The 16,464-nt window shown below is 40.8% G+C and overlaps 1 protein-coding gene across 1 annotated transcript in view; it reads left to right on the forward strand.

The window, feature by feature from the left end:
* Positions 1–3,456: 3,456 nt before the first annotated feature.
* The window catches only part of CNIH3 (cornichon family AMPA receptor auxiliary protein 3), a 38,454-nt gene continuing 25,446 nt past the window's right edge, over positions 3,457–16,464 (forward strand). Inside the window, 1 exon segment of the mRNA XM_048937971.1 lies at positions 3,457–3,674. Within this exon segment, the coding sequence (XP_048793928.1) occupies positions 3,594–3,674 (81 nt within the window). The 5' untranslated portion in view covers positions 3,457–3,593.

Consider the following 16,464-nt stretch of genomic DNA (forward strand, 5'->3'; position numbering starts at 1 on the left):
GGTTAAAAGAAGATGGTAGCACAAAAACAAACTAAAAGCAACTTGATGGATTTTCCTTTAACTTTGTATTGGAAATGTCTGCGATGAGACGGTCACTAAAAATTACTAGAAATAAGACTGTTGGGAAATGCATGCTTTTAAATGAATACCAGGAAAGATTGTTTGATGTTGGAAGCATTTGGCTGTGGGACTATTTCCTTGCAAAATGAGAAGCATATTTTGCCTGTGTTCTTCAAACAGCTCCAGATAGATAGATAGATAGATAGTTGAAATGTAAAAGAAGATGAGAGGCAGTGGAAAACAGGAAAATATTTACCTTAGAGTCCAAACTAATATTTAATGATTGTTTCAATATCTTTAATGATAACAACAATATATTTATATACATAAATGTGTGAATGCATGCATACTTGTAAGTGCTCCAGAAGGAAATGTTTTTTGTCTTTCCTGGAAGCCTCAGCTGTTCTGTGATAAGTCTTAACACAGGTGATGTATATCCAGATATTAAAGTAGGTATGACAAAAATAAAACAAAAACAGAATCCAAATACCTGTTCTTTAGCTCATTAACAGCTCTTTTCAAAAATGGTTTATGAATAAACCATTTACTTAAATGTATGCTCTGCAGGATTTCAGATTAAAAAAAAAAAAAAGAATTTGAAAGGCTAAAAAACTGCAATGAATGCACTGCATCTTTGTAAGACAGCAAAGATCATTACTATTGGCTGTGTTCTGTCCTCCTTAATTAAATCATCAACCTGCCTGTACTTTCTGGAGCAGCTTAGTTACAGAAGGCTGTTTCTCTGCTCTTGTTTAGTTTATTAATTATTGGCCCTGACACTCTGTTCAAGTCAACACATTTTCCTCATGATAAAAGTACATATGTTAAAAATAAGATAATTTTAAACAAATTTGAGAAGATAATACTAATCATGGCAGGTGACCGCTGCAAATTTCTGAGTAGTTCTGCTACTGAACTTGCCTTCATCCATAAAGGACAGACAAAAATGCTGTGAACTCTAGTTAAGTTGGTGAGGAGAATAGAGTTATAGGGGTTGGAAGAGACCTCTAGAGGTCATTGAGTCCAACCCCCATGCCAAAGCAGGTTCCCTATACCAGGTTGCACAAGTAGGTGTCCAGGTGGGTCATGAATATCTCCAGAGAAGGAGACTCCACAACTCCCTGGACAGCCTGTTCCAGTGCTCCATCACCCTCACCGTAAAGAAGTTCTTATGCACATTTGTGTGGAACTTCCCATGCTGCAGCTTCTGGCTGTTTCCCCTTGTCCTGTCTCCACATGCTACTGAAGAGTATGGGCTTGCCACTCTGCCTCCCCACACCTTGGGTATTTAGAGACCTGGGTCAGGTCCCCTCTCAGTCATCTTTTCTCAAGGCTGAACAGACCCAGTTCACTCAGCCTTTCTTCATAGGGGAGATGCTCCAGGCCCTTCACCATCTTTGTGGTCCTCTGCTGGACTCTTTCCAAGAGATCCCTGTCTTTTTGTACTGGGGAGCCCAGAACTGGACACAGAACTCCAGATGAGGCCTTACCAGGGCAGGGTAGAGGGTGAGGATCACCTCCCTCGACCTGCTGGCCACGCTCTTTTTAATGCACTGCAGAATGCCATTGGCCTTTTTGGCCACAAGGGCACACTGCTGGCTCATGGCCAACCTATCATCCACCAGGGCGCCTGGGTCCCTCTCTGCAGAGCTCCTCTCCAGCAGCTCATCCCCTCCAACCTGTATCATTTCATCCTTCCTAGATGCAAGACTCTACACTTGCTTTTGTTAAAGAATATTTTTAAATGAGTCCTCTGGTGTTCCTGTGGTATTTTGTACTGATTTTGCTTGTTTGCAAAGCTGCTGTGCAATCAGCTGATGTGGTTCTATAGGAGAACTCTTGATGGCAAATCTAAAGCAAAATCCCTGCAGAAATGGCACGGTGGTGTTTGGAGGCACCGTGGGTGCTGGCAGTGATGGGCTAAGAAGGAAGGGTCTTACTTTTCCTTCCTGGTTTTAAGTATATACTTCAGCAATTTGGATATCATGAATATTTGCAAGTCAGGTTCCCAAACTGTGGTTTCCCAAAATGTGTCACTCCAATGGGTTTTTCTTTGTTTACTCTAACTGCTGATATGTGCTCTTTAACATCTTTATCAATGGCACTGATGACAGAATGGAGTGCGCCCTCAGCAAGTTTCCATCAGAAGAGGGGGTGGCTAGAGTGGTTGTCCCCCTCTATTCTGCTCTTGTGAGGCCCCATGTACAGTACTGTAGGTCTGGAACCCCCAGTACAAGAAAGACAGGGAGCTGTTGGAGAGGGTCCGGAGGAGAGCTATGAAGATGATCAGGGGACTGGAGCCCCTCCCCTATGAAGACAGGCTGAGGGAGCTGGGCTTGTTCAGCCTGGAGAAAAGAAGGCTGTGGGGTGACCTCATTGCAGCCTTTCAGTACCTAAAGGGAGCCTACAAACGAGAGGAATCAACTCTTTGAAAGGGTAGATAACTGTAGTATAAGAGGAAATGGTTTTAAGTTGAGGGAGGGAAGATTTAGGTTGGATGTCAGGGGGAAGTTCTTTACAGAGAGAGTGGTGAGGTGCTGGCACAGGCTGCCCAGAGAGGTTGTGGATGCCCTGTCCCTGGAAGTATTCAAGGACAGATTGGATGGGGCCCTGGGCAGCCTGGTCTAGTATTAAATGTGGAGGTTGGTGGCCCTGCCTGTGGCAAGGGGGTTGGAGATTCATGATCCTTGAGGTCCCTTCCAACCCTGGTGATTTTGTGATGTCCTTTCATGGTGTGTAAAGGAGGGTGTAAGGAAGCTGCTCTGCTGAGCCTCATTTGCTACTGGATAGTTTCTGCCACTTCTTTGCAGGGGAAGTGATGGATCCTCAGTGCTGGCCTGCCCAGGTGACCCCTGGCAGTGCCTTCCTCTGGCCGTGTTCCCCTTCTCAAGCAGCCTCTGGCACTGGGTCACATCTCACCCTTCCTTGCACCACAGAATCATGAGAAATCATTAAGGATGGAAAAGATCTCTAACAAATTGTGTCCAATCACCAACCCATCCCCACCGCCCTTTAACCATGTTCCTCACTGCCACATCTCCACAGTTCTTAAACACCTCCACGGATGGTGACTCCACCACCTCCCTGGGCAGCCTGCGCCGCAGCTAGATTTACCTCATACTAAAAGAAAATGTAAAAAGGAAAAGGATAAAGTATTTCAAGTTTGGACAAGTTGTTCTTTCTTCACTATTCAGCCTAAGCCAGCCTGAGTACCAGCCCACCCTCACGCTGTCGTGACAGCATTTCAGTTAGAAACACGCGGTGGTGACAGAAGACCCCGCCCCGCCGGTGGGGGGACCCGTGCCGAACCCACCCCCCGCTGGAGGCTCCACCGCCCTCACGGGGGAGGGCAGAGCGCCAGAGGGGCCGGACCGCTCCAGCTCCCCCTCCTAGAGCAGGTGGAGGGTTCCACCGGGGCCGGACGGGTTTTTCTTCCGTCCCTGGTTGTGTCTGAAGGCGAGCAACTCCGCCTCTGCCGGTGTTGGAGGCGCGGGTGCACGTCTCTCCGCTGGGGGCTCGGGGCTCCCCTCGCCATGGCTTTCACCTTCGCTGCTTTCTGCTACATGCTGTCGCTCGTGCTTTGCGCCGCGCTCATCTTCTTCGCCATCTGGCATGTGAGTACCGCGGGGCCGTCCGTTTCGTTTGGAGGAGGTGGCGTTTGTGGGATTAAAAACCCCTCGCTGTTAGCCAAGACGGAATTTCTTATTCAAACTAGAGCAAAGCTGCTGGCTGAGTTTTGTGTAAACGTGGTCGAGGTAGAAATAGAATTCTCTCCGCGGAGTGATCTTTGAGATCTAATTGCTCTGAGCTGTTAATGGTGCAGTTACGAGGCTTTTCTTATTAACAATAACAAAAAATGTGACAGTGATGCCAAGCGCCGCGAGGCTAGAAAGGATCTGTAGCAGTCAGCGCCTGCTCTCCGCGAGGAAAGGAGTACAATTGCCGTGATTACTCACTTATGTGCTCTTCTCTCAGCTTCCTCTAACCATAAGGTTTCCAAAAGTGTGAGTCTATAGATTCTTCAAACTTACTGAGATTAGAAAGTGTGTTTCTATACTCAATCACTTGCTATAAACTAAACTGCTGGCTTTTTTTTTTTTTTTTTAATTCCATAATTATGAATACATTTTAATAGTTTTCATGTGTTTGAAGTCTGTTATCGTATTCCAGCAGTTGTCTTCTTTCCGGACTGAACTTGTTGCCTGAAGATGCACAGTCTATCTAGCAAATGGGGGAAATCATATCTAAAGGAGTGCTATAAGAAAGAAGAGGGTGGATTTTTAGTAGAGTCTATTGTGACAGGACAAGGGGAAATGGTTTCAATCTAAAAGATGGGAGATTTAGGTTGGATATAAGGAAGAAGATTTTTACAATCAGGGTGGTGAGGCACTGGCTCAGGTTGCCCAGAGAGATGATGGATGCTCCATCCCTGGAGACATCCAAGGTCAGGATGGACGGGGCTCTGAGCACCTGATCTGCTGTAGGTTCACTGCAGGGCAGTTGGACCAGATGGCCTTTAAGGGTCCCTTCCAACTCAAACAATTCTATGATTCTTCCATAAATCAGTGTAGTTACTTTGAATGCACTCTTGGTGAAATACCTATCAACTTTAAATCTGTAAGACAGTGGAGAGCAATCTTTTGTTTCTAGAGGTTCAGAAGAGGCAACTAAGAAAGGAAAGCTTTGTCAATAGATTCATTTTTAATGTGCTTGTTGAAAAATTGAGGGACTGAATTTGAAAATGACCGGGAAACAATGCTCTGCTGTAATAGAGCAAGAATTGGTACAGTTATAAATAGATAGTTCTATTGAAATGCATGGCTTGTGAAGGTCATAGAACAGACTGAACACATTGCTGGAACAAACTTTTAAACACGACCTCTACATACAAAACACAGGAATTTTTATTGTCTTTCCTCTAAGAACTGTTATAATTTCTTACTTCTTCTGAAATGTAGTCTGATGTGTAGCTTAAATTTAGTGTCATAGGAGTTTCTTTTACCTTGAACATCTCACTGTGGACATCTTACTGAGAAACAAAGCTCCTGCTCCTTCACTGCAACCCATCTTTTTTTCCACGTTAGTATATTTGTAATGAACAGTTGCTATATTTCAAATACACGTTTATGAAGGTAGCGTTTCCTGCTACCTGCTAAAATGCTTTTTAATTATTATTTTTTTAATGCATGGTTCCGAAAAATAAATGGTTGATTAATCAGAGCATCTCATCACACTGAATGATTTCCGAGGTTCTAGGACTGGATCTGAGTATGCATCTTGTAGGTTAGTTTAAAGGGCTAAAGCAAATGGAAGCATTCGACTTTGTGTTGTTCCATCCCAAATCTGACTGAAGTTTGGGCAGTTCTTTGGAATGAAATAGCAGTGACTCGAACAGAATATATATATATTTTTTCCTTTCTTCTTGCTTGGTAGTCAGATGGCTTATATAAAATTGTAGTTTTCATTCATATCGGTGTAGTAAATCCAATAAAAACTGTGAAACCAAAACACTGTAAAATGAGGATGTTCATTTTTGGAATCTATACTCTTCTGATGCGTTTCTTTTAAATTGAAGTATCTCTTTTTCTTTGTGCTCTTCAGGACAGTCAGAGTGAAGCTGGTCAGAGTATTGGAAGGTGTTGAAAATGAATTACAGAAACTCCTTTAGGCTTTTGGTGCACATGATAACATTGCTTCCTACCTTTGCGTGGTCACTGTTGTCTGTCAAGGAAGAAAACACAAATTTGTTGATATGAAGAGAATTTAAACTGTGCACAAGGTTTATGTCCCTAGCTTTTTGTAGTTCTTCATTAAAGCACACTGTAATTACCTAATCAGTTTTACTCCATGCTGAACTGCTCTGAAGCAAGGTTTAGCTGAGCCATGTCAGGTCTTTTCTGAACTCCCATCCGGGTTTGACATGTTACATTTTTTCTGTATAGCTCCATTGATGTCAGTTATGTCTGAATTGAAGTTGACTGGAGGTGATCAAATTGTGGTTTAATTGTTGTCCCTTAATACGTGATGTGTTTTTACAAACTCTCAGTGCAATTATTTGGGTAATCTGACTATGTATAAGAGATTCATTCCCTTTCTTTATATTTTAAGATGAAATCGTGTGCTTTGAGATTTGTTATTTCAAAGAAAGCTTTATAAAACAGCCTTCAAAGTGTCCTACTATGTAATACCACAAAGGCAAAAAATCGTAAGTGTGATAGACATTGGTTAAAAAAATAATTCATGAGATAAGCCATCTACTTTCAAGCTCACACCAGCGTATCCGTGAATGTGTGTGATTGCTTAGTAACCAGTAGTACTTAAGGACTGCCAGAAAGGTTTAGGATTATTATGCCAGTGGAATAATGAATAGGGCAGTTGTACCAAATCACCCAGGCTTATGGAATGTACTTCAATGTAATAGAACAACAGCATGATGGCAAGAGCAGTGTGTGCTGAAATCAGTGATGGTTTCTTCAACATAGAACCATTAAGGTTGGAAAAGACCTCTAAGATCACTGTGTCCAACTACCAACCTATCCCACTGTGCCCACTGACCATGTCCTTCAGTGCCACATCTCCATGGTTCTCAAACACCTCCAGCGAACAGTAGCACCATCACCTCCCTGGGCAGCTGTGCTAGTGCCTCACTGCTCTTTCTGAGAAGAAATGTTTCTTAATATCCAACTTGAATCTCCCCTGACAGGACACATCTACTGAGTGTGGGTAATAGAACTGAACTCCAAGTACTGCTATTTTAATTTTTTTACAAATATCCCTAAAACATGTTTGCTTTCCAACTGGAGCTGCTGTGTACTTAGAAGATGTTACCAATTCTGTTGTTATTCTCTGCCTTCTTCTGATGATGTGGACTGTGTTTCATTATTTATTAGTACTCAATTTGCAGTTTAAGTTAAAATATTTGAAACCTCTCCATGAGATAGATATGTACATGGAATTTGGTGAATATTCAGTTTCTGTCTCACTAGGTTTCCTCAGAAAATTCCTACCCTAATTTTTGATAAATTGAATAATCTTAGTTTTGAAGATAAGTAGAAAGTCCTCAAGAGAATCATTTAAAGCTTGGGTTGATAGCAAGTTGAGTTGAACAAACACTTTGATCTCAATGTACCTGCTTCTCTATCAGTTTTCTCTGTGCATCAGTGCCTTATTGTTTCTGTAACTGATTTGGAGGATAGCTGGCTGTTCTGTCTGAATCTGATATAAAGAGCTGTAACCTAGCTGGATGTGGATTTCTCTTCATTAAAGGCTGCTGGCCACCTCAATTTAACCTCCTTTAAGAGCCTGCCTTGAAATGAAAGTAGTTTCCTTACAGATTCGGTTGAGCTTGAATGTTCTTTCAGTTATTGAAGTTCAGTCCTGTACTTTAATGAGTCATTAACTGAATTTTCTGAGGATATTGGATAATCATGTAATTAAAAATAGTATCAGATGAATGGTTGAGGAGTAGGAACATAAACACTGTTGTTCTCCATATTTCTTGAAGATATTTTTTTCTTCTCTATCTGAGTGGCTGAGCACATTGTCCCTGAAGGTTTCGTAGTCATAACAGCTTAAGAAACATCTGATATTTCCACTCTTTCTGAAGACTGAGCACAGCCAGACTGGGCTGGCTATAACATAGCCTGACAGTTCCTTACAACTCTTCTCTTGGAAGTTTGTCACATTAATGCTGACAGACAGATATCAGCCTAGGCAACATAAGCAGCTTAACACAATATATTTTATATATTGAAAAATAAATACATTTCAGTGCAACTACCTTGCCATGCTTAAATAATAATTTTAAAATAATTTAAAAATGATAGAAGTCTGTCTTCACCACAGACTTAAAAGCTGTAAAAAGATTTAATTGGCGCTCTCTCCATGCTTGAACTGTCAATATGAGATTTATTTGGAGGAAGGTTTTAAACTGTAAATGATTGCCACTGGTTGTATCACAACTCGCAGTGACTCCATTATCTACGTACAATAAATTATTCTGTGGAGTCTCATGTGTCCTTCAGAAACATACAGAGAACTGTTTCAATGATATTTAGTTGTCACATCTTTTTTTAATCATAAGATTAGCTGGAAAATCTATTTACTAAAAGGATGTTATCTCAAAGCTGGTAAACACCATATTTGTAGTGCTTTATTTCAGCTGCTCTGCGTGTTATCAAGCAAGGCAACACAGCTGTCATATTGCATTAGACTGTGAGTACAGCTCTCTGAGTCTGAGGCATGAGTTTGTAGCTCTTATTACATATATTTGTATATTCATCCACCAGATATGTTAAATCACCCTTTGCACCCAACACTCAGGCTTCTGGCTTCATTGATTTGCCTGCTTCCTTTGTCCCTCTCAAGATAAGTGTCCTTCTATCAGAATGTTTTTCAGGAAGAGGGGGATGCTCAGCTTGAGAATGTAGAAACATCTGTTTGACCCATTCCTCTTCCTCTCTCTCTGGCATGCGGTTTATTTATAGCTGTTCTGCTGCTGACAGCTAGAGGTGAATCCACCAGGCAATCCAATGGTCTCAGAATATCAAAAGCTAAAGATACTGAGGACTTACCTCCTGTAGGTTGGTGCTTTTGGAAAGACATCAACTTTCTGTGGAAACCAGGTAGCTTTCCCATATGAAACAAGTATTGTTATTTTCATTCTGCAAAGAGAGAGTCACCTGAAGTCTCAGGACAGAGGAAGGAAAGTTCATGAAGGAAAAAGCAGAGGGGTGTTGAAAATTTTATTAAAAATGCTCAGTTTGTGGCTATGATGTCATGCAACAAGCAAGATTCAGTTTTATTAACAGGATAGTTCCCATGTTCCATGGGTAATAATTTACACCTTCAGAATATCCTATTCCTGTTAAAGGAAACCCAGTCACTGGATCCTCCCTCCAATAGCTATGTTTAATGGCAGTGATACCTCCTGATATCACCTGCAAACTTGCTCTGTCTCATCTTCCAAGTCATCAATGAAGATGTCAAACAAGACTTACACCAATACTGATTTCTGAGGAAATCCACTCTAAACTGGTTATCGGGCAGTCTCCAAACCAGTGACTGCTGTCTTTCATCCTAGCGATACAGTCAGTTTTTCACCCTGTGGTCTGTCCATCCTTTCCCCTATTACCCTAGTTTGGGTACAGATTTTTTTATGCTGGGACACAGCATCTTCCTCTTGCTTAGTGTCACGCTGTGTGCCCTTGAAAACTCTGAGGAGCATCAAAGCACCTTGTAGCAGCAGGACAAGGGTCCATCTAATTTTATCCGCTTTCCTTTGGAAAAATATTACCATATAAAACAAGAATCTATTTTAGAGATGCTACTGTGAAAAGTTATATTAGGAGGCACTGAAAAAAAATCACAAAACTTTCACAGCAGTAGGTTTTCTATTCAAGATAGTGCAGGATTGCTGAACTCACACCTAATGTTTTGATAAAAAGAGTAGGTAGAAAAAAATGAGTGCCTTTGTGGAGCTGTCCTATGGAACATTGCCTCCAGCTCCTCACCTGTGCGGAAGGTCATGAAATACCTCTGGGTTGGTTTGGGTCCTTTTGTATTTCTAGGCTTTTGGGAGTTCTGTCATATCCTAGCTATCAGATTTATATTTTGTAACATAGCTGGAAGTCTAAACTAAGCACATTACTGGGGTAATGGAGTTTAAAATGCAAAGAAGATCTGCGGTAAAATGGTGACAATTAGTAAGTTAAAGTCTTTGCAATTCTCCAATAACAGTTTCTGTGCAAATGTCAGGCATTGTTGACAGAAGCACTACTTCTTTCCTTTTTTTTGAAGAAATGTCATTTGATTTTTCAATGCATGTAAATGCCAGCCATCTTTATGCTGTGAGTCACTGTTTCAAGTGCTTGATTGTTTAGTCAATCATCTGCAGTGTTGTTATTTTATCGTGTTATGAGTTTGTGCTAACCTGTTATTTGTATCACCACATAAATGGGCATTTATAAGCCAGCATTACGAAGACTCCATGAAGACCGATTTGACTGTGTGTGCTTCAGAGTTGATCTGCTTGCAGTATTGCTTAAACACTATTACATCCTTTAGCAAATTGATTTGCTGATCACTTGAATGACAGATCTGTTTGGAGTTGTGCTGAAATCTGTCTTTATCCTTAATCATGCTCTTGTAATTAAAACAATCAGTTTCATAGGGACGTAGGTAGATAGTGGAGGCATGAAAAAAGTGCTGGTGTTCAGTTATCTTAGACTGTTTCATCCTTCTTACTGGCTGTCACGTGCCTTTCCCTTGCCTTCTGCAAACACAACTGCACCACTGATGTTTTGTTTCACCTTGCCTTATCTCTGCAAACACAGCTGTGTTGCTGGTGGGTGTGTGTGTCTGTGCCTTGGGGTTCCTTCCTTCAAGTTCTTTATGGGTAAGATCATCGGGAGAGATTCTGAGCGTTGTCATCGTTGCCTTATGCCACCTGCAGGAGAACCTCCTGTTCTATTGCCTTGCCTCTTGGTCCAGCTGGGCTCCAGCTGTGCAGGCTGGAGGCAAGATACACAGATATGCCAGCATTTTGGCCTGCCACCCCATAGCAGGCTCCTTTCTGAGACAGCATTGCTATTACCACACTGCTAAGTGGATAATGGGCAAGAAAATCTTCATGAAAAGGGGAGAAGTTGGGCTAAGGGAAGCGGAACTCTGGGGAGAAAGATATGGAGATCATATTAGATATAAGAAAGTGTATTATGAGTAAAGGTTAAAAAGAAGAAAGATTGAAAATGTAGAATTCTTGCTTGAGAAGAGAAGGCTGGCTGAATGCAGAAACTATAGTTGAATTCAGATAGTGGGCATTTTTGGGTGGCCTATGTAATGAGTCTTCTGTGAGGGTATGCTGTAAAATGTGACATGCTTGGACAAATTAATTAGTGGCAGAACCCAGGTGCACTTATGTGTTTTGTGGGGTTTGGTGAACATGGATAAATCACTGCTGGTAGGAATGGGGAATGCAAGAGAGGAAAAAGAGGTGACAGCACCAATGGGAAACTTGTGGTGAAATGGAAGAGAACTCAACATAAGGAGTGGGGGAAGGTATCTCTCCTAAACATCAGTTTTTACACTGTGAATTGACACTGTTGAGGAGAGAACTGACTGGAAAAAAAGATGCATGGAACAAAATAATAACTTATTACAATATGTAGGATTCTTTGAAAACTAGGTAGAATAAGTTGTGGTGTGATGATAAGATTGGAAACTTGTTAGGTATAGCAATAGCCAATTGACCAGACTTTCATTGATGACTTCTGTCCTACTGATACTGGAAAAACATCTTGTCTTCTGATCTCATTCTCTTACCTCCTTCTTGGAAGCAGATATTTTTTCTAGTTGTATATATTTTGGTATATTTCCTCATTTATTTACTGCCCTTTCTCTGAAATTATCCTGCAGAAGCATCCTGTTTGTTCCTAGCTTTGTGTTATGTTGTTAACAAATAGAAAGAACTGAAGTACATTTTTCTGAGAATAATTTATGAACACAGAGCTTTGAGAATAATTTATGAACACAGAGCTTTGTGGCTCTAAAGTCTGTTCCTCTTTGCTTCCACATCTCCCATACTGGCGGTCTGATGAGAGGGGAAAAAGCAAGTGGTAAGACTGCATGCGAGCACATTACATTTAAAGTGAACTAGATCAGAAATAACTTGTAATTTTGAGGAAAATCAGGAAGAGAAGAATACTTCCTCTTGTTACGTGGTTTCCAGCCAGGATTAACCCACTGTCAGTCCAATGTGACCATACCAACATCCTATAAGTTTACCCTTGTGTGTCAGGCTTTTCACAAGCCCAAACCTGGCCTGTTCCTGACGTGGGGAAAGCTGGGTAGTAAAGAATGTGACCTATACACGTAGAAGATGTACAAATCCCTCGTAATGAGTTAGTGACATAGAGGTAATGAGCAATACCTCCTCATTGTTTCATTTCTCATTGCACTTTCTTGGGGTGACATTTAGTCTAAGGAGAAGCAAGAGCAGAGCAGCGCTCTTCTTCTTTTGTTGAAAGTAGAGTTCTCCAGTCTCTCCTGAGCTGGGATACAAAATGCCATCATTTTCTTCTCACCAGTGTTGTTTGGGAGGTCAGCAAGTCATTTCAGCTGTGCTATCCATTACCTGAATCAGAGCCATGAATCACATCAGCACCTCAGCTTGAAAGCTTGAATCTAAGCGCTTGTAATTTACCCTTGGCCCACTGAGGAAACTGAGATTATGGATAATGCTTTGGCTTAACCTTATATATATTTTTTAACGATTTATTTGCAGATCTGGTCTTTGCCTCTTTTCCAGGATAGAAGAAAAAAGCGAGGCTTGAGTCTGTGTGACCTTTGCTGGGTTGCCCTCTGTTACCTTGATGAATGTTTGGCCACGACTGGGAATCCACACTGTTACAGATGGTTTTACTGAACAGACTTGTCTGTCACATTGACTTAGTGCCTCGCTAACAGGGGACAGCGCTGCTGATAGGGCATGTCAGTTTGTTGTCACTGCTGTGCTGAGCTGAAGAATCAGAAGTGGTTAGATAGTCCAACATTTAAAAGGTTTTGATTTTGTTACTTAAATGGAAAAGCCTGGTTTTCATGAATCCATGTGAAATGCTCCATTGCATGTAGCAATAGGAGGACATATGCAGAGCAGATTATTGGCAGGATGCTTGCACTGAAAGTACAGCAGGTGTGGGAGATGTGTGTTCAGCTCCCTTTGCTGCACAAACTATTTCTCCGAGTACCTATAAAGGTGCTCAGATTTTGGGCTCTTTGTGCTTGATTGTCAAATCCTGGTGATAGGCCCTGATGTCACCTCTGACATGGACTCAGAGTCTCCAGAAATGGGTGACCTGCTGGGTGCAACAGTCACAGATTTCATACTTTTCTAGTATAAAAAAGTGAGGGTAGGTCTTTTGCCTCAATAAACCCTTCAGTGAAATGTCTTTATGCACTGTAGCAAGATAACAGCAATGGAATTAACTTCATTTCCAAAAAACGTTTCAAGAAATGAGTTCAGGTGCTCTTGTGAGAAATAGAAGACATGATTTTTAAGTCTATGCTGGCAGAAGAATTTCCTCACAGTACTGAATGTAAATACACTTAAGTAATGCATCTCTAGGTACATATAACCTTTACTTCTGCTCAGAGCAATGTGGTATAGCCATCAATTTTTGCTGCTAAGTGAAGACCTTTTGCTTTGATGTTTTATTTTTGCTTGATGTTATTATCAACACGTTCTGTCCCTCAAAGCATGTCAAGGGTTGTTCTTCATTCACATAAAGCTGCTGGTTTCTGAACTGTCTCACTGTAATGAAGCAGCACACCTACCTTAAAAACTCCTCCTCCATTGGAAGTCTGTTCTGAAATGTGTTCTAGCTGCAGGGAGCAGAACTATCAGCCTCTTCAGAGACAGGCTCTGTACAACTGTGTTAGGATCATGTCTCCTGTACAGCTTGCTTGCTCGTTTTCCTTCTTGTAATGAGCTGCAATTTATCAGTGCAAAGCTGATTTTTTTTTTTTTTTTTTTTTTTCCTGGCTGGATTTCAGCTGGTCTGGACTGAAAGCCAGGGAGTGGGTGTGAAGCTGTGGCACAATTGTAGGTCATCTCTGAACTCCATACCTGGGGGAAAAAGTAAAACTTCTTCCTGACTGAGAAGGTTGGCACATCTCAGCTTCTGGATAACTGGGGAACATATTTCAGTGACTGTGGAGAAAAAGTGAAATCTGTGTCCAGAATCCTGTTGTTACCTGTTAAAATTGTTTCTCCTTGCAGTTGGATGAGGTGACTTTAAAACACTCCTTTCATAACAGTTATAGAAAGCTGTCAATAGATGCTTGTCAGATCAGCCTTCTGGGAACATCATGCTCTTAACAGAATTTTGCAACTGCTGAGGTTTTTTTTCTGTGCTTTTGTCAAAACAAGAAGTGAATTTTTTACATGTAGAAATCAGGTTGGTTTTTCATATTGTCTGTAGTGTTGCTATAATAATAGCAACCAGTAACACACTGAGATAGTAACTTTCGATTCAAAATACTTGAAACTCTTCACAGTATGGTTGTGTTCCTGAAGATAAATCTCTGCCTCTTTCACAAAATGGATGGAGTTTTTCATTCTTCTGCTAATATATGGACTTCCAGGCGTCTGCCAAATGGTTATTCTTAGTAGTTTCTCCTCCACCTCTCCACATGCTTAGAAATCTGACTTGGTGCAGCGGAAGCAACGCTGCTGCTTTTGACTGTCTGTGTAGTTACTGTTTATGTGGAGGAATACAGTGATGTGTGTAGGCATAGAAGTCTGCATTGGTATAGCAACATGTTCTGGGCAGGAGAGCCGCCTTCTTTGGATTTTTATTGCTGTTTAACTAGAATAGTATAGTTATGCCTCTACAATTCCATAGGTAGATAGGGAAGCCTTTTCAATTATATTTGTGGAACAGTCACTGCATGCATTTTATTTTGCAGATCAGAATTTCTAGTGGAAAAAGCTTACGGTGTGTTGAGAAGTTACAGTAAGATTTTAATGACTGTCAAGCTATCTTAAACTTCCAATTAGAGCTCAAAAGTTTGAACTGTATTGGATTAAATGTAGTACCACCTCACACAGAGCTAAGAATCGAAAGCCAGTTGCTCAGCTGTATGTTTATGCAGCCCTGGATGGAACCACAAGTGCTTTGTTTGCATTAGCAGTGTAGAGAGTTGTTTAATAGCAGCAGCATAAGAAATTCAAGTTAAGTAGAGCAGAGAAATGCCATACAATTATTACTGTGAAATCTGACAGATAGAACAATTTTCTACCCTTGAGTGGTTTAAAGCCATTTGCAATCTTAATCCAGAAAGGCACAGCTTAAGGCAATGCTCTGCTCCAGGGATGAACGACAGTATAATAATCACGCAGAAACACAAAGTTTTCATAGCTTCTCATATGCTATTAGTCTGCTGACAGTATTCTTGTATTCTTTGTTTCCCCAAACGTTTAGTTTTGGTGCAGAAATTCAGGGGGCTCTCTTTCATCTGCAACTACTTCTGCAATTTAAGTCCTGAGCTTTGTTTTTCCCCTAGTATAAAACATAGGAGTGGTGTGTTTGTTAAGGTCTTCATTGTCATGAAGTAAGTCTTTTAAATGCAAAACATAATTGTTATTCTTTAGTTTTACTGATAAATACATTTCATTTCACTGTCCTCTTTAAGCTCTGTTTGACTGTAGTGTTAAGACTCTGATCAAAACCAGCATTTCAGATATATAGTCTAGAAAGCTACTGAGTTATGTGGGTAGGTATGATAAAAAGAAAAAAAATACATGTGTATATTTTAAAAGATGTTTAACAAAAGGATACAATAATGTGGGGAGAAAAAAAGATTAACTTATTTGGCTTTTGATAGTAGTTACCCATCCATTCCTGCAATTTTGAATAATCATTTTAAGAAACTGTCTGTCACTCTCTGTTAGAGGAGTTCATAAAAGCGGAAAGCCAGGAGGGTGTTTTCCACCATAATTATGCTTAATGATGCAAAGATCAGTCCACATTTTTCTGCTTTATGTCCTGTCCTTGCTTCATTGGCTATGTAATTCCAACTTCCAGAGAAATATAAGACTCACTTGAAATAAAATGAACATGCAAATGCATCTCAATATGGCCATCTGAAATACCAAGTGGGTTTGTGGCTGAGATCCTATGGAAGAAGGCAGAGAACTATGTCATAGGAGGTAATACTGAGACATTGACTGAAATACCCATGTGGCTCATGAAGAAGTGCTGTTACAAATATCAGAGCACGTGTTGAGCTTCAGAGATAAGCAGTTAAAAACATCCAAGTAGAGGGAGAGGGAAGGGAGACTGTAATTGATGGGAAAAGATTAAAGGTTTGTTTAGTACCAGCATGAAAGTTGGAGTTGAGTATTTCACCTATTAGGATAATATATCATCTAAAATTACAGCATTAGTAATATTTGAGCTTCATTATTTTTTTGTTTTTTCATTACCTAGAACTTTTTCAGGGCACAAAGGTTTAAACCTGCGTATATGCATATATGCTGTAGAACTGTGCCTGCTACAAAGATACATAGGTAAGGAATCATCTGTGCGTGGCATTAGCAGCTGTACTCTGAAAGTTCTCGATGTGGACCAGGCGGGCAATGCTCATTAGCTTCATACATTCGTTCATTCCTGGTCTGCAATACAAACCCTGCAGTACAAACAATGTAGGTGTTTGGAATGTAGGGCTTTCTAAGTACTGTCCTCCTGAATCTGAACTGCTGTCTAAAGGATCAGACCTCAGTATGTCTTTGGGTGTCTTTATCCTTCTGTAAGAGATATTGAAGTCCATAAATAGCAATGGTGTTATCTGCCAGTATGAAACTCTTTCCAATTTCTGGATGATTGACTGAATTCCATTACTAAT

Source organism: Lagopus muta, chromosome 2, assembly GCF_023343835.1.
Source record: "Lagopus muta isolate bLagMut1 chromosome 2, bLagMut1 primary, whole genome shotgun sequence".
Taxonomy (NCBI): Eukaryota; Metazoa; Chordata; class Aves; order Galliformes; family Phasianidae; genus Lagopus; species Lagopus muta.